Genomic DNA, 17,575 nt, shown 5'->3' with positions numbered 1-17,575 from the left:
CCAGTGACTTCTCCCCTGTGGCCTCAGCAGCTCCCATGGAATGCAGTTAGATGCTCACCTCCTAGGACCCTCAGAGACCAGATTAGTTGGAAGAAAGTGAAGCTTTGGTACTGGCATTTCCTCCAGACCTGCCACCTGTAACAGAAGCAGCTCTAGAGTGGACCTTGCCTCCTTGGGGCTGGGCTAAACCCCTTGAGATCCTTTGAAGCTCCCAGAACAAAGTTAAACCCCGAGAGTCCAGATTGAGCCGGTTTTCTGATGAGGAGATGCTGATCTGCCATGTGAGGCTGCACGTTTAGCTCCCTGTGACAGAACCATTTTCTCCGTCAACAGGTCCTTCAGCCCACAGCCCTCTCCAGCAGCTCTTCCCGCATTCATTTGTGTCAAAGGGATGACGCATGTGACAGCGTCGAGTGCGGATTCATTTGGGCCGTCACCTAGCAACGGCCTAATGGCTCCCCTGGCTTTCTGAGCCGGCTGAGAGCACAAAGGCAGCTTTTCAGGCTCGGCCTTCTCCCACCCACACACAGGACGTTGGGGGCCTCTACCCCTGCTGCTGCTGCAGGAGTTAAATGGTGTATAGGAAACAAGTGCAGGAGGAACAGTACAGGGGGGCTCGGGACTGGCCGGCTCCCTTCTAGGCCCTATCAGGTCCCCCTTGAGGGGATGAATCCCAAGTTCAGCCCCAGCACCATGCATTGGTATAAGGTTCTGGAACTGGAACTGGAAGGGGTTGAGAGAACACCCAGCCTCTCCCCTCTTTGCCAAGAGGAAAAATAGCTAACCCTCCAAGGATGGAAGGTCTGTTCTCTTTTCTAGCTCTTTCCAGCATGGACATTCAGCCAGAGTTTCAGTCCTAGACCCTGACAGTGAAGAAGTGCTTCTTTATGCCTTGAGTTAGCTTTGCGTGTAACTCAGGAACATTCCTTTCTGCAAAATATATATGTTTTTCATTATAAAGTAATATGACCACATTACAGAAAACAGATACAAAGGGAAAAAAGTAAGTCATCCATAATCCCATGACCCGAACATAAGCACTGTCAGCATTTGCTGTATTTCCGTTGTCTGTTTTTCTTCCAATGCATCTGCTTTTTCCATACTTGCAATCATGGCATACATACAATTTTGTGTCCTGCTCTTTCACTTAATGTTTCCCTTAAAGTTATACCATAAGCACTTTTTCATTTTTGCCACGTAGTCTTATTTTTAATGGCTATACATTATAACCAAAGACTAGACCATTTCCTCTTATTTGGCCCAGTTATGTCTGGGATAGTAGGCCTGGGGTTTATTTGCCGGCTGAAAGCTCACCATTATCTTTTGCTGTTTTTTTTTTTCCTCCAGGGACCAAGTTTTCAGGATTAACGTCAGAAATGGAGATGAGATCAGCAAAATAAGTCAGCTAGTGAATTCAGACAACTTCAAGGTACCTAGTTCTCCTTAGTCCTCTTGGGTATCAATTAACTTTGGTGAGAGAAGACTCTTGCAGAACTGGCATTGTTATTCCTGAAGAGTTTCTGTGTATGATTCTGTATTAGTCAACATGCCTTTACACTGCTGAGAGGGTTGGTCCTGGAGAGTGCTGTAGATCCTGGCAGTGCTGCGAGGGAGATGGGAGGCCTCAGCAGTGGGCACCATCTTTCCATCTTTCTATCCATTGACTGTTACTTTTTGGGTTTGGCCAAGTGTTGCCTGCTGGGCAGGCCTGACCAGATATTATTGTGAAGTGGCTGAAGTTTGTCCTTGGGCAGAAACCAGCCCCTCAGGGATCACCCAGGCTCTTTTCAGTTGTCCTAGAAGAATGAATTCATTGTGCCTTTTACCTGAACTGTCCTTTAACCTGGTTTTATTTCTCTTCTCTTCAGCTCAGCTTCTGGAAATCTCCCTCTACTTTTGGTCATCCTGTGGATATCCTCGTCCCTTCTGTCAGTCTTCAGCCAGTCAGAGCCTTCCTGAAGTCCCAGCTCTTAGAGTACTCAGTGACTATTGAAGACCTGCAGGTGGGTAGGCCCAGGTTCCTCACTGGTCTTGCATGGGACCAAGCAGCCAGAGTGGACCTTAGATGTTTTCAAGTTTTGGTCTTACCCTTCTCCATTTAACAGATGAAGACATGGAGGTATATGGAGGTAAAGTGTAGCAGTTTGTTCAAGGAACATGTTGTACTAGAAAGTGCATATGTAGGTTGATCCAGACAGATCTGGATCCAAATCCTGATTTTGCTAACTGCTAGCTGTGTGACTTTGGATCATCTTTTAACCTCTTGAGACTCTCTTTCTTCATCAGTAAAATGGTAATAGTTGTTTTTACTTCATATGATTTATTGAGAAGATTAAGTGATTAAATTTACATAAAATATCTAGCAGTGCCTGGTATGTTATAGGTACCCCACAAGTATCTCTCTCTCTTTTCTTATTTGAAGTCAGGAGGGGATAAGAGAACGTGTGGTGGTTGGAAGCGGGTGGGGTGCCAGTGGGGAGGTACTGAAGACCAATCATAAAAAGCATCCTTGGAGAAAGGGGGAATGTCACCAACAGCTCCCAGCAGAGGGAACATCATTTCCCATGCCAGACTCCAGCCTCAAAACCTATATCTGAACAGCAGGACAGTGTCTGGCTCATGTTCTCTCCTTCACCGAGGTGGGTTATGGACTAATTGGTGATTTGGCCTGGGAGTTTCCTGATGGCGTGAGCAGCTGTGAGCTTATTAATCATCCTCACATGTCACAGACATCTGCCAGGAACCTTCAAAGTATGAGTGGTTATAAGAATTTCTTTGTTTCTGAATGGTTTCCCAAGCTGTGTATTTCAGAGGCACTGGATACCAGATGCAGACTGATGTCTAGAGAATTTGTAGTAAAAGAATAACCAAATAGCACATATGTTGCTTCCAGTGAGTAAGTGGGTCTTGAATGGGGTGATGTACATTGGGCTCTAAGAAGAAAGATTTTATAGATTTGTGGAAGAAATCTGACCCCCTTTTATACCTTGACATTTGTGCTTCTTGATATGTGTGCCAAGGGTGCTGCCATCTTGGCCAGCCCATGTCCCAAAATGTGGTGGGAATAGCAGATCACTTCATAATGTTGCCGTGTTTGTTTTAGGCCCTTTTAGATAATGAAGAGAAAGAAAGGCAACACAATGAAGGTCAAGAACGGAGCAGTAATAACTTCAACTATGGGGCCTACCATTCTCTGGAAGCTGTAAGTATTATAGAGCAGGTTAAGATCAAAGTCATTGGCCTCTTGGGTTTTGTAACCCCTATCCTTACTTCCAGGAGGTGTTAGTCCTTAGCATAGTACCCCTACAGTGAGGGGCTAAAATGTGTATACTTCAGTTCTTTTCTAATTCTTGGGTTGTTTATCTCCCACCAGCACTTAAGAGCATAGTGAAACACAAACTGAACATTTTCTCCCACGTGCATCCCTCTTTTCTTAAGCAACCCCTCAAAGAAAACCATGAAATAATTATAATCATTTACAGTCCTTGTAATTCAACCTTCTTGTACCCCACCATAATCCCTGTATTTTATTCACCCAGATTAAAATGTTACTTATTTCAGGCAACTAGTCAAGTTTAACCAAATATTTCCACTCATTTATCATTACTACTTATATACTTATTCCATAATGCATTTTGGTGCTGTGTTTAGTTAGAAATCACTTACATAGATGACTGACTTTCAAGGTAAGCCAACCCTTCAAATGAAAAACTTGGAGCAGAATAATTTAATATGGAATTGGAATTTGAGGCACCTGGAATGGAACTGCATCACGTACTACATGGTCTTCTTATATCCCTCAATGTCTTCATCCTTAGTCTGGAAACTCTACTAGCTCAGGAACACACCCCAAATCTAAATTGGTATTCTCCTTCCTATAGCTGAATACATGCTCTTCTTTATATTCAAAGATAGAGTTCCTGGCATACTTTTCATGAGGCATATACTTTGAATTATTTTTCTTCTAGATGAGGGATTTTTTCAGAGCTTGACCAGCTATTTCCACTTATTTCCCAGGATTGTCAGTAACTTTGTTTATTGTGTACACTTCCAACCGCATTGCCCCTTGATCCCGCTTGTGACCGATGACATACATCTGCAAACCAGCTGGATGAAGTTAGGAGTTCAGTCCAGGGCCATGGACGAAAGCAGAGCTCAGGGCCCACACAGGGATCGACCCATGACATTAGCCTCATTATCATTGGGGTGCTCCCTAGCTGAGGCAACTAGTTGCAAATGTCACCCAACACTCTGGAAACTCCATCCCCTCCCCTGCCTGCTGTGGGAGTCTCACTTTCTCATCCACTCACTTTTGTTCTCTGGCTTTAGGTGCCATAGTCGTTTGGCTTATGGCCATTTTTCATTCCCTGCCTTTTGCTGTGGATTGGTGCACCATCTCCCTCCTGACTTGATCATACTCAGTTCTTTCTAAAAACAGCTTTTAAGAGCTCATCTCATACAACCACTTAGGCCTTCTTAGACCTCTAGAGGGAATTTCATGTTTGTTTCTGCCAGGGTTTCTGGTTTCAGATCCTTTGTGTGTGTTGTTGTGGTTGCCATTATTTTTGTTAGTTTCGTGGGTGAGATTCCCCCTGATGTTGGCAGTGTAAATTTGGACCCCCGTCTGGACACAGCTTGGTGTTTTAAATTTTCTTGGGTGACTCTCTTTCCTCTCTTGGTTCAGGGCGAGCATCTGGCTTTTGCTCGACTTTCTAGGTACAGTGGGTAGTTTCCAGGCTCTTTTCATGGCCAGAATGACCAGTGCCCAGCTCTCAGTTTCTAGCTCCTGGCCCTACTACACTGGATCCAAAGCCCTCTACTCCAGTTCCTGGTTGCTGTAAACCCTCAGCACCTAAGACAGATATCTGGTGCTGGGACTTCATCTTCTGCCCTTGCCTCTGCTAGCTGGTTCCCTCTTCATTTCTGGCACTCACGGTTTTTCCTTTTTTGGCTTTTAAATTTGGCTAGGAATCATTTTCATTGTGTTTTATCTGGCTTGCCTATATATTTGGGAGTTAGTTTTTGCTTCTACTTAATCTGCCATATTGGCTGCAAGTCTGATGAACCCTTTAAGCTTGATTTTAATCTATATTGATTGTACATTTTCCTTCTCTGTAAAGCTCCTTCTTTCAATTTTAAGCTCTAAATATAAATTTGTTTATTTCTTTTTTTTTTTTGACCTTCAACTAAGTTGAACAACTAAGATGGATGAACTCTATTTAAATCTTTTTTTTTTTCACTGAAAGCAAATGGAAGCATTCATAGTCATGATTTATACAGCTCTTCACTTGCTCTCTCAAAGCCTTTAGAGGGATCATCTCCAAAGTGGGGTACCCTTATGGCAGGATGTAAGCAAGATAGTCCACTGGGATGGAGGAAGAAACTATTGCAACATCTATTTATATTTATACATATATTTGTATTTATTATTAATGTAACCATTTTTGTTTCTATTTTTTATTTTATAATGTACATAATATAATTGTGTGGTATTATATATATTCATAGTGTATGCTGATTTTTTTTTTTTTTTTTTTACTGATGGAGAAAGTGATCAAAAAAGATCACTGGAGAGCAAGGTTTTCAAGAACCTTGGCTAAATGGGCCCTTGCTGATTATCCAGCCTGTGGTGCAAAGGGCCACATTGTTGGAGCACTATCTGTACAAGTCTCTCTACTCTAGTTTAATGGACTATAATTTTGTGGACAAAATGTGTTTTTATCTAGAAAACTGTAATGGATTCTTTAGGCAGTTCCTTAAAAATAAGCATTCCATTCTGATAATATTGTCAACCTCAAGGTTAGAGGACTGGAAGAAATCATGAAAATCAATAAGACAAAGTTCACAGATACCCACCCAGAGCTGAGCAAATTTTTAAAACGCTCCTGTGTTTACTTTTTCACGCTTCAGATTTACCATGAGATGGACAGCATTGCCCAAGATTTTTCTGGCTTGGTGAGCAGGGTGAAAATTGGGCATTCATTTGAAAACCGGTCGATGTATATACTGAAGGTGAGACCCCCATGCAATTTGAAGGGACTGACTGGTCTCAGGCTCCTGGCTCCTGTGTCCAGGACTCAGCTCTCACACCTCTGAAAGAAGCAGCTTTTTAGGACCTCTTTGACTTAGGGGAGGAGTGTGGTGGGGAGGTGTCTACCCGGGTTCGAGTGTGGTCTAACAGAGGGTCCCCTGCTTCTGCTGATTTGTGGGGAGTTAGAAGGAGCACATCCCATTCCAAGTTTTGACTGAAAGGCAGGATCAAGAAGAGGGGAGAGGCAGTTAGTGTTCCAGAAAGCTCTCAAGTGGCTGTAGTCTTTTGCCTCCATTCCCATCTTCTGTTAATAGTAAGACAAATTGGAATGGGCAAATTCTATTCTGCATTTTAGGGGTACTTATTGGAAAAGCAATCTAGGAAGCTAATTTTAAGGTTGATGTAATTTTAAGCCCGGTCTATGATCCTTGGCTGCACAAAGCCTAATTTCCAGATATTTCTAACAGATTTCAGGTCTGTATTGGCAAAAGAGGTAGAGAATTTATGGCAGTGACATAAATTACATAAATAATCCAGCCAAATGAATAAAAAGGAATTTGGAGATACGAACCATGGAACAACTGATGGTGCCTAGAATTTGTCAAACCCTTAGCTCCACACAAGCCCTGAAGAACACAGTTTTATACCAATGGTAAAATTACCAGTGGGAGAAGATGTTCCATTGAGCTGGTTGCTGTATAGTAATCTACATAAATTTAGATTATTTACCAACTGATGGAGACCCTGGCTTCATTAACACGAAGCTCTGACCCAAGGAGCCCCCACACTGAATGGCAGCGGCCAGAATTCATTCCGTGCTGTTTACAAAGAGCTATAGTGAACCCCTCTCTTCCTCACTTTAAAATGGATTTCATTTATTGCATCAGCTAGAACGGGCTGGTTCATGCACTTTTGTCTCTCTGTTGGGATACCATTTGAGGTCTTTCAAGAGACATAATATTATCTCTAATCACACTGGCATTATAATTCACAATAGCAATTGTTTCCCCTTCCCATTTGCTTCTAACCCTGGAGCGGCTCAAGCTACCCAGAGCTGTGGCTGGGCCCACCAGCCAACCAATTAAGCTTGGAGAAGCCTGGTAAATAGATGGTGCCCTCAGGAACATTTAGTCTCTGAATGATCTTCAATGGATTAAATGAATAGGAACGAGCTGGGCAGAGGAGAGGTGAGCGGAGATGCTGGTGGGCAGGAGGGTCATTTTCTGGCCTCTTTTTCCTTCCACAGTTCAGTACTGGGAGAGGCAGTCAGCGGCCGGCCATTTGGCTGAACGCAGGCATCCATTCCCGGGAGTGGATCTCACAGGCCACGGCAATCTGGACTGCGAGAAAGGTTATGTCTCCTGGTATTAACTGAGAATTCTGGTGGGCCCGGGGTTTCCTCTGCAGTGTCCCATGTGGCTGGGCTCACGGGATGAGGTGGGAGAGTACTCTGCATAGACACAGTAGGCTGGGGGTCTTTTCTGATCAGAGAAACTGTGGCCAAATGCTAAAGTGCGTTCATGGCAGCAGGCAAGCTCATGACCTACAGAGGTGGCCCTGAGACACTGACCCATAGTCAGCCCTGCAGGAAGGAAACAGTCTTTCAGCATCAAAGCCCAGATAAGCTTTGCCTTCAGTCCCTTCCAGGTCCCTCAGGCCCTCGGGGACCTCATGCTAGCTCCATGTCCCTCTGGAAAATCTTCTTTAAGCCAGTGCTGGGGGAGGAGGGGTGGTGCAAGTGGAGGATCCTACCCCTAGAATGGGGGCTCAGGTTCCTAATAACTGTTATGATGTATGGCTCTCCCCTCCCCTGTTCCCATTCCCTGGAAGGAATGAATAAACCAGGCAGCCCAGGACTCACTGAAGTTGGTGTTACCAGGCAGCCATGTTCCCCTAGGTTTTGAAGTGCTCTGGGGGCTGTGCAGAGAGCTGCACCTATGAGGGTGGTAGGGAGGCTGTAGAGGGTGGACATTGTTCTAGGAGGTGGGCATCTGGGGAGGACACACAGGCTTAGATCTGGCAACACATCCTGCAGTGGCAAAACTGACAAGCTTGTTGGCTCTGCTTAGATTGTAACTGATTATGGGAAGGATCCAGCCATCACATCCATCTTGGAGAAAATGGATATTTTCTTGTTGCCTGTGGCCAATCCTGATGGATATGTTTACACACAAACTCAAGTGAGTGATACCGACTGAATGGGCTGGGCTTGGAGTTAAGACTTGTTTGTTAACTTCCTTGCTTTGCCACTAAATAGTTGTATGACCTTGGAGAAAAGCTCCACAAAATGTGCTCCTTAGGAGCTTACTCAGGGTCTCATTTTCCAGTCATTCTCTAAGCTGAGAGTCACCAGGGAATATTTTTTCTTAGAGGGAATAGTCTAATGAACTCCCTATTATGAATCTTGAACAATTATCAACACTTTACCAATTTCTTCTTTTCATTTCTTTCCCTCCCACATATTTTTTTCCTGACGTATTTTAAAGCAAATCCCAGACATCAGATTATTTCATTCAAAACTTCTTTAATATTCATCTCTAGCTGGCGATAATTAAAATAACAAAAAATATACCACTATCAGCTGTAAAAAATTAATGGTAGTTCTTTAATATCATGTGATATTCCCAGTTATCTTTAAAATGTCTTTTGAGTCAGTTTGTTGAAATCAGGATCCAAATAAGGTCTGTTACACATTTGGTTGTTACGCCTCTGCCAGCTTTTTAATTCTACAACATTAACCCCTCCTCCTGCCCCCACATATCTTTTAAAATGTCATTCATTCATTGGAGAAACCAAGTAAATTGTCCTGTAGAATGTCTCACGTTCTGAATTTGCCTGATGGCTTCTTTGTTGTGTGCTGTTTAATTTATTCCGTCATCCCCCGTATTTCCTGTTCACTTGTGGTCCAATCTAGATGCTTGGTTGGATTCAAGTTAATTTTTTAGGCAAGAATAAAATAGTTACTGTGCACTGTCTATCACATTAGTGATAACTGAGGCCCATAATATCTATTTGTCCCACTTTTACCAAAGCCCAGAATTATTCAGTGGATTCAGGTGGTGTCAGCCTGGGTCTTGCAGTTATGAAGTCCTCATCAGGGCATTTTGGGAAGTCTTTTTCTCCAGGTCAGAAGGGCCAAGCTTCCTCTCCCTGGGGGATGAGAGGAGACTCCTCACTTAGTGAGGGCTGAAGCCCCAGTGATCCTCCAGATCTCTGGAGTTGTTGCAGGCAGCTTGCCCCATCCACGGGGCCATCTCCATCACAGGTCCCCAAAGAAAGCCTCCAACTCTCCTGTACCCTGACCCATCTCTGAATGTTTGCTCCTTCCTTGGTGGATTTTTCAGGACCGATTATGGAGGAAGTCACGGTCTCTAAATCCTGGAAGCTCCTGCATTGGTACTGATCTAAATAGAAATTGGAATGTTAGTTTTGCAGGTATGTGGGGGAGATAGTTTTAAAATTTTGCTACCTCTGCATAGCCTGGTCCACAGGACTCTGAGGTGGCAGTGAGGGAGGAGCTGGTTTCCAAGCTGGCTCCATTGCTGATTCATTGAGAAACTTGGGTAAATCCCTTACCCCATGTTTTTGTTTTTGTTTTTGTAATTTTGAAAGGGAATCTCTGTCCTCCTGAGAGAATGCTAATTTTTTTTAAAGTTCTGCTTTAAATATATAAATCTATGGGCCTACTTTATACCCTGGTTATCATGGCTTCTGGACAAGTTACTGGGTGAGTGGAAGGGCAGCTCAGAATAGAGCAATTAGCACTATTACTCCAACAGGCAAGATCATATTCTGAAAATTAAACTGCAGCAGTTTACCCTTAGATGTATAAGTGTGAACCTCAGCCCTTTGATGTCATGGAAAGAGAATGAAAATTAGAAGACCTGGGTTCTGAGTTCCAGCTGTTTAAAAATTATTCCCACAGTAGTGCCAACTATGTTCCAGGTACTTTCCCATATGTTATCTTATTTATTCTTCTGACCTAGAGAGTGAATATTCTTATCTGAAATGAGACAGTTGAAGCTCAGAGACAATCTCAAGAGCATATGGTTGATAAGAATTAGGATCTAAACTCACTTTGCAATTCCAGATCCTGATAGTTCTCTTTCACTATTCCACAGCTGTACTGATATTTTGTTTTTAATGTACTGTTGTAATGTAATATTTAATGTAATGTTTTAATGTAATGGTTTTACTTCTCTTACTTGGATAGAAATACCACACAAACTATTGGGGGGAAAATAATGTGATTGTGGGAAAATAGCTGATATAAATGTGGGAATGGAGGGCATCAAGGTTAAGTCACAACGGGGGTGGTTTCACACACACATCAAATACCTTAGGGGGCTATACTGTGAAGTAAAACAGAAGGCAGTAATTCTAATACCTGTCAAATAATCAGGAAATTTTTAGCCACAACAATAGATTATTTTTGGCAGCACTTGGCCATTAATATCTGAACTAAGAGAATGAGTTGACACCAGTATAAATGGAGTCATTTTCATTATTAATTGGTATTCATATTAATTATCTAGAATACTTATTAATTACAACTCATTGTCATGTGTGATATTAATTATTTATGACAACTATTAGTGATACAATACAAGGTCATCTCTATCCATTTAAAGGAGTCCTACCAGTTTTCCTGCTTAGCCGTGGCAGATTCAACACCCCGACCTCCCACTTCCACACCCTTCCCACAAATACACACATGCGGACCAGGTTCTCGAGGGCAGCTATCAGGGGCCTGCTCATACCTCCCGCCCCGCTTCTGGGTAGAGTATCCTGTATTTCTGCTTCTGAGCGTATGGGTTAATATTTCTGCTTGGGTCATCCCTACAGGAAAGGGAGCCAGTGACGACCCTTGCTCTGAAGCATACCATGGAACCCATGCCAATTCGGAAGTAGAGGTGAAATCGGTGGTAGATTTCATCCAAAAACACAGGAATTTCAAATGTTTCATTGACCTTCACAGCTACTCACAGCTGCTGATGTACCCATATGGGTACACGTTCAACAAGGCCCCGGATACTAAAGAGCTGGTAAGTTGTGGGCTGCTTCTCATTCAGCCCTGGGTCTGCTTTTCACCCGGGTGCTGCCAAGGTGGTGGTTCCCTAGCTTCATAGGGAAAGTCCAGGATCAGGGCTTGTTTCGTTAAGGGCCCAGTCTTCTCTCCCTGTTCTTTGCGATGTGCCGTCAGGCTTACTGGAAACAGGAAGAAGATGATGCCTCTTATTTTTGTGTTTGCTGTGAGTTGCAAGAACCACACCTTGCAACCCCGTCTTTCCTTTTCACTTGTTTTTCTGACCAAAATGTATTGCAGAGGCACTTTTTGTGAAGAACTGTGGGTGACGTTGTGGTGGGTAAGGGAGGGGTGCTCCTCACTCCAGGTAATGTAGAGTTTAAGTAGGGTGTAGACCACAGCCTAGGGGTGCTCTGTGTCACATACATTTACTCACCCCAGGATATGAGCAGGCATCACATCAGCAGCAGGACTTCCTGGCAGCTGCAAGGTGATTGTAGTCCCTGCTCTCTGTGCTAGTCTGCTTGAGTGTGCCCCTCTGTCCAAGGCCACGCCCTACCTAGGGCTTATGGCTTGGTGTGGACTAGATTCTGGTCTCAAGCAAATGCTCCGTGTAGGGTACATCCATATATGGCAGCCCCTACCTCCACTTTGGAAACACTCAACTCTTAGAAGGTTTTCTCTTGAACATGCTTGCCCTACCCTCATATTCATGGACATGATATTCCCTTTCTACAAGATAGGTGAGGATGGCGGTGCCTTTACTAAATTCCTAATGGGCTGGCGAGCTTAAATACAGCTCCTCTAATTTGAGTTATTAATACACATGATTTCAGAGTGCTTATCTGGTCTTCCTCCTCTCTCCTTACCCTCTTCCCTAAACTGGAAGTAAAGAACTGAGGATGTAGTAGGAGAAGGAATTGGAGGAACCATACCATTTCCCTCACTTTGTAGTCAGACCTGGGCTCTGGTTGGAAGGGAAAGAAGAGATCAAAATGGAACATTGGGGCTGGGTTCGGGAAGCTTCCAAACCACTGCAGGACAGAACAGCTGAGGAATGTCTGGCTTTGGGATCCATTCTCTCTCACTCCACTGATTTCCCTGCTCCTAGGATGAGGTGGCAAGGCGTGCGGCCAAAGCTCTGGCTTCGCTGTCGGGCACTGAGTATCGCGTGGGTCCTATCAGCACCACTATCTGTAAGTACTCACTGTTTTTATTGGTTATTAGAAACGCTTTGAGAGGACACTTGAAATGGAGCAGGAGAAGAGGTGCCAGTCAGCCTTCCTACATGTAGTCTGTTTCTGTTGTTAGTGATGGGCTGAATTTATGTTAAGCCTGTGATGATAGCTGCCGCAGGCCGTCATCTTCATCAGTGGTTATCACTCTTATGCTCATTATCATGGGCCCATGATGAGTTAAGTCTTGTCAGCATGGTAGAGTCTGTGTTCCTTGTCTTCCGTGAAAGATCCTGACATGGTTTATCAAAAACTCCTCAAGCCCATCATTCCATCTTCAAAGGAAACCCACCTTTGGCTTGGCAGACTGAGGTGGTGGGAGGGAGTAGAGGAGACCCCCTTGCCTTCCTGTCAGAAATGAACACACATTGAACATAGCGAGCTGGATTGGCAGGGGGCGTCCTCCAGACGATGGTTAGCATTAGCTGAAAAACAAAAACAAAAACAGACCTTACCAGGACCCCAAACATGAACATGGTCTTGAGGCTCATTACCCACAACTCAACCACAATTTGAGGAAATACCCTTATTGTGGTTTCTCAGTGAAGTGTTTCATCTGAGCATTTCACTCTGTTTCTTTCGAGATCCTCCCAGTTCCCTTACTCTGTGAGTTTGATCTTTAAATTTTAAGATCAAATTGAAGGATATGATTATTCTCCAAGACCCCAGCTATAAGTGGGAAGTAAAAACACAAATGTGGGGAGCATAAAGTGAGTTCCTTTCTTTCCCCCTCTGGTGCTTTCTCTGTAAGTAGTTTCCATCAATTGGTCCACCCTCAAAGCCCCTACAAACTTGCTGATATTTCTCTCCTTTCCTATACTGAACTTGCTCTCCCATCCTACCTGCTTCGCCCTCAACTAGCTGTTCCCTTCAATCTTCCTTTTCTGCAAAGATTCTCCATCCCACCTCTTGGCTCCTCCTCTATACTCTAATCTCAGCACTCTTGTCTGTGTTTCATATTCCACCAAGCTGCATAAAGCAGTTAGCATGATACTGGTGTTTGTGTTGCTAATTGCAACAACAATCCATTAATTATTCATGGTAATACTAGTGTTGTTGAATGGGAACTCCTTAGAGAACAAACACATGAGGAGAGGATCTCCACTCTCTGTTTAATTAGTCAGAATTGAATCCTGGACCAAAGAGAGCTAAAGGAATTTGGTAGGAGCCCCCTGAGGAGGTCCTCTCAGAAGATCTTTGAGTGTCACCAGGCCCTGACTTTTGGGTCAGACACCAATTTAAAGAATAATCTTTACCACACACATCAAAAACATTCCTCTCCCCAGCATGGACTGTGCCAAAATGATGAGATACGCATTAGATTCCTCCAACAGAAGAGGAGAAAGGCTCTCCTGAGTTATGTCCGGGAGATATAATATTTCCTACCTCCTTTGAGAGCCCATTTTCTGTATTTTTTAATAGGCTTTTTCTGCTCTCCTTTCTTTCCAAAAATGAAATCAATGTTTGTATAAAAACACTCCAACTCCCTGGGTTATGGTATGTGCTGTATAGGTAGTTGACATTTATCCCTTCAAGCACTGGAGCTTTTCTTAGATTAATCATTTTAGATGAAAATAATTCTAAAATGGATTTTCATACTTTCCTGCCTCCTTAAACAGAGCACGTAGAAGAGATCTGAGCTCCTTTCTTCATGACTGAGTGGCCTTCTGAACATCAGTTGTTGTATCTCAAAGGCCTTCCATGCTGTATCAGACTGTTCGATCCTTATGCTCAATAGCCCAGCCTGTTTTGCTTCTTTAATTCTCATGTCTGCTTTTTAGTTTTCATGTCTCCTTCCTCAGGCCACCTGCCTCTAGCAACCCTCTCCCCTCCTCCTCATTGATTCTGATCTACTAAGGGCTTGGAAACAAGTTTTTTGGGCTCGTTTGGCTTGTGACTGGATGTTGAGTATTAAGGATGTTCATGATAGCATGTCAATCATCACAAAAGACGGGGTGAGCACCTAAATGTAAATGTTCATCGGTAGAGTGCTGCGTAAAAACATATTTGGTGCATTCATACAGTGAAACAGTATGCAACCCTTAAGTGAATGAGGTGAATCTGTATGTGCTAGTAAGGGAAAATCTTCAAATGTTAATTGAAAAATACAGTGTGCAGAGCAGTGTTAATAGTATACTCCTATATGTGTTTTTGAAAAAAAAGAGTAGGTAGACTTAGCAGGAACCCAAGTAAAGTGAAGTTCATGGATCTGATCGATTTGCTCAGCAGAGGTTATCTTGCCTCTTTCCTGAATTTAAAATCCGTTCTGAAATATTTGAGCTTGCCATGTAAATAACTTCTGGAAACTTTTGGTGCCATTGTCTGTTTTTTACACAGTATTTTCTCTGTGTAGAGAAAGACTGTGGGAACTACAGAAGGATTTCAGAGAGTATAGGAGAGCCTGTTTCATAAACTTAGGGAGCGTGTAATTGCAGCAGAAGCAGCATTTCTAGAAAATCACAAATGATATCATGAGAAACAACCCTCAGGGACAGTGGAAAAACAAAAGGGCCCATATTTTCACTGAACAGACATATATATATATGTTACATACTAAAGAGACTAGAAGTAGGTTGAATAAAACAGGGACTTTGTTATCAGCTGGACCAGCCCTGCCATTTTCCATCCATATTTTCTTAGATAAATTATTCATTCTGAGACTGGATTTCCTCATCTGAACAGCAAGGCAAATAATACCTTCCTCACTGGTTTCTTAAAGATTAAATGAGCTGATAAATGTAAACTTTCTAGCATAATGACTGGCTCATAGTAGATTTCAATAAATAGTAGCTGCTATTGACATCATTATTTTGTTATTCAATATCATCTACTCTTTGCACTTTCGGCCAATTTCTGCTCTAGTGGAGTTTGACTGGGAAGAAGCAGGGAAACAAGCCTCTTGCCCTTCCTCAGCCTTTTGGCAAAGGGAAGTCCCAAGGGCTGTGCTTCTTTCTCTCTCTGTGTGTCAGTTCTCTCTTGTGATGTAAAAAGTTACCCTAGAATTTAGCAGCTTAAAACAATAAACATTAATTTTCTTACACAATTTCTGTGGGTCAGGACCTCCAGAGCATCTTAGCTGGGTGGCTCTGGCTCAGGGGCTCTCAGGAGGTTGCAGTCCAGGTGTCTTCTGGGGGGACAGTCATCTAAAGGCTTGATGGGGCTGGAGGATCTGCTTCTCAGGGGGCTTACTCGGGTGCCTGGCAGATGAGTACTGATTATTGACAGTGAGTTCTTCACCACATAGACCTCTTTTTAGGGCTGTTTGAGTGTCCTTACAACATGACAGCTGCCTCTCCCCAGAGCGAATGATCCAAGAAAGAGCAAGGCAAAACCCATGGATTTATGACCTAGCCTTGAAGGGCACACACCTTCATTTCTGCAGTCTCCTGTAACAGGTCAGGTCAGTCCTATCCAGTGTAGGAGGGCATTACACAAGGGTGTGAATACCAGGAGACAAGGATCATTGTGGCTATCCTGGAGGCTGCCTACCACACTCTGTCAAGATTGGTTTTGAGTGACCTGAAGGAGTCTACACAGTGAGTTTGGTGACAAGATGGAAATGAGCATTTAAAATCTCTTGGTTTGAGACTAGTGGAGACCCTCATGGTGCAGGACAGTCTGAGACATAATTCAGGCCAGTGTTTATGTGTTGTAGGCCTGATGACTTTCAGATCCCTAAGGAGCCACAGGTCCGCAGAATTCCTGGCCCCTTCCCTTCTATTTCTGAAGGGAACTAGGCTTCAAAGGTGTTTTCTCTTTTGACTTAACAGATCCAGCTAGCGGGAGCAGCACTGACTGGGCATATGATAATGGCATCAAGTATGCATTTGCTTTTGAGTTGAGAGATACTAGGCACTATGGCTTCCTTCTGCCAGCCAACCAGATCATCCCCACTGCAGAGGAGACCTGGCTGGGGATGAAGACCATCATGGAACATGTGCGGGACCACCTCTACTAGATGAGGAGCCCCGCTCTTTCTACATCTACTTATCCCCATTACACACACATATAAGCCCACTATAAAGGACTCTTGTTCTTTCACATGTGAGTCAGAGCCTTCTGGCTTTGTAGAGAACAAAGGCCAGCCCCTTTCTAGCCCCCTCCTTGAAGTTTGTGCATTCTTGTGGTGCTCTGGGAGAAGTGCTTCTGCCACCCTGCTATCTTTTGGTCCTGCTGTTTTGCTGAACACTTTGTATGCCTCTCCTTCCACACAGCTGGTTGGGCAAGCCACATGTAGGATCACTCCTTACTGGGTGGCATGTCTCTACCTCATTTTTAGAACAAAAGGACATCTGAAATATTTCTCTAGCTTCATCCAATCTAGCCACGCCTGTGGCTTTGCTCTGGTGGGGGTCCCATGGGAAGTACTGTGGAAGATAAAGCTTGTTTTTTAGATTGGTCTCAAAGATGACACCGAACTTCCTTTAATTTATCTCACTCTTTCTTGAAAATATTTTTCTTTGGAAAATAAATCCCATAGGGTCATCAGTATAGATCATCCCCCTCCCCCTTATTTTCTTTGTTTGTTTTTGGTCTGAATACAAAGTAGAGGATCACTTCTTATCACTGGGCCAAAAATTCCCAGATACTACATCTCTGATCATATTCTTCCCTTTATTATTCAGTGTAATTGGGATCCCAGAAGGAGATCTGTGTCACTGTGGGTACTGCCCACTCAGAAACCCTAGATGAAGTGCTGATCTGATAGCAGGATTGCTAAATTATCCCCATCTGTCCTAATGGGCTCACCTCCACTCTGTCTTTTGAACTTGCTTCAGATATCTTCCTCTCACCCTGCTGGTCCTAAATCACTCCTCTGGCCTGGATAATCTCACTGCCCTGGCACATTCCTGTTTGTTCTCTTGTGTCCCTTGTGTTTCCTTCTGGTTTTTGTTTTTTGTGTTTTCTGTTTTTGGTCCTTAAAGTTGCTGTTTTCTATTTTGCATCCTGGACCATGAATACCAAAGTGGAGCAAGGATTCATCAGTTAGATGCCTCTTTAGGCGCCACTTTCTCCATTCCTTCTCAGTGTGTACCATCTGCACCACCCCCCTTTTTTCCAGTTTGCTTTTTTCAAGCATGTCTGTAAATCTTGTCCTTCTGCCTAGGATTTGTGCAGCATCTGGTGTGTGCTCATAAACCAATAAATATTCAGACTGAGTCTCCTGATCATCTCCTGTTCTTTGCCTTCACCTGAATGGAACCAAGCCATGGTTTTGAATATGCAGCTCTTTATAATGTCAAAAGTCAATTTTAATCCCTGTCCATATCACATGACATATAG

At 43.5% G+C, this 17,575-nt stretch overlaps 1 protein-coding gene across 2 annotated transcripts in view; it reads left to right on the top strand.

Moving 5' to 3' along the window:
• Positions 1 to 16,372, top strand: part of LOC105085387 (carboxypeptidase A4) — a 19,654-nt gene extending 3,282 nt beyond the window's left edge. Inside the window, exons 2-11 of one of the 2 annotated variants that reach the window (XM_010975661.3) lie at positions 1,348 to 1,429; positions 1,869 to 2,003; positions 3,104 to 3,202; positions 5,911 to 6,012; positions 7,278 to 7,382; positions 8,101 to 8,211; positions 9,376 to 9,466; positions 10,877 to 11,076; positions 12,169 to 12,253; positions 16,063 to 16,372. In XM_010975661.3, coding sequence (XP_010973963.1) covers positions 1,348 to 1,429; positions 1,869 to 2,003; positions 3,104 to 3,202; positions 5,911 to 6,012; positions 7,278 to 7,382; positions 8,101 to 8,211; positions 9,376 to 9,466; positions 10,877 to 11,076; positions 12,169 to 12,253; positions 16,063 to 16,250 — 1,198 coding nt within the window. In that variant the 3' untranslated portion in view covers positions 16,251 to 16,372. The remainder of the gene's footprint in view (positions 1 to 1,347; positions 1,430 to 1,868; positions 2,004 to 3,103; positions 3,203 to 5,910; positions 6,013 to 7,277; positions 7,383 to 8,100; positions 8,212 to 9,375; positions 9,467 to 10,876; positions 11,077 to 12,168; positions 12,254 to 16,062) is intronic. The other variant, XM_064487362.1, reaches the window with a different exon arrangement.
• Positions 16,373 to 17,575: the final 1,203 nt, after the last annotated feature.

The sequence above is a fragment of the Camelus dromedarius genome, chromosome 7 (assembly GCF_036321535.1).
Source record: "Camelus dromedarius isolate mCamDro1 chromosome 7, mCamDro1.pat, whole genome shotgun sequence".
Classification (NCBI taxonomy): Eukaryota; Metazoa; Chordata; class Mammalia; order Artiodactyla; family Camelidae; genus Camelus; species Camelus dromedarius.
Note: the sequence above shows the minus strand (reverse complement) of the source record. Positions and strands in the feature narration are given on the sequence as shown.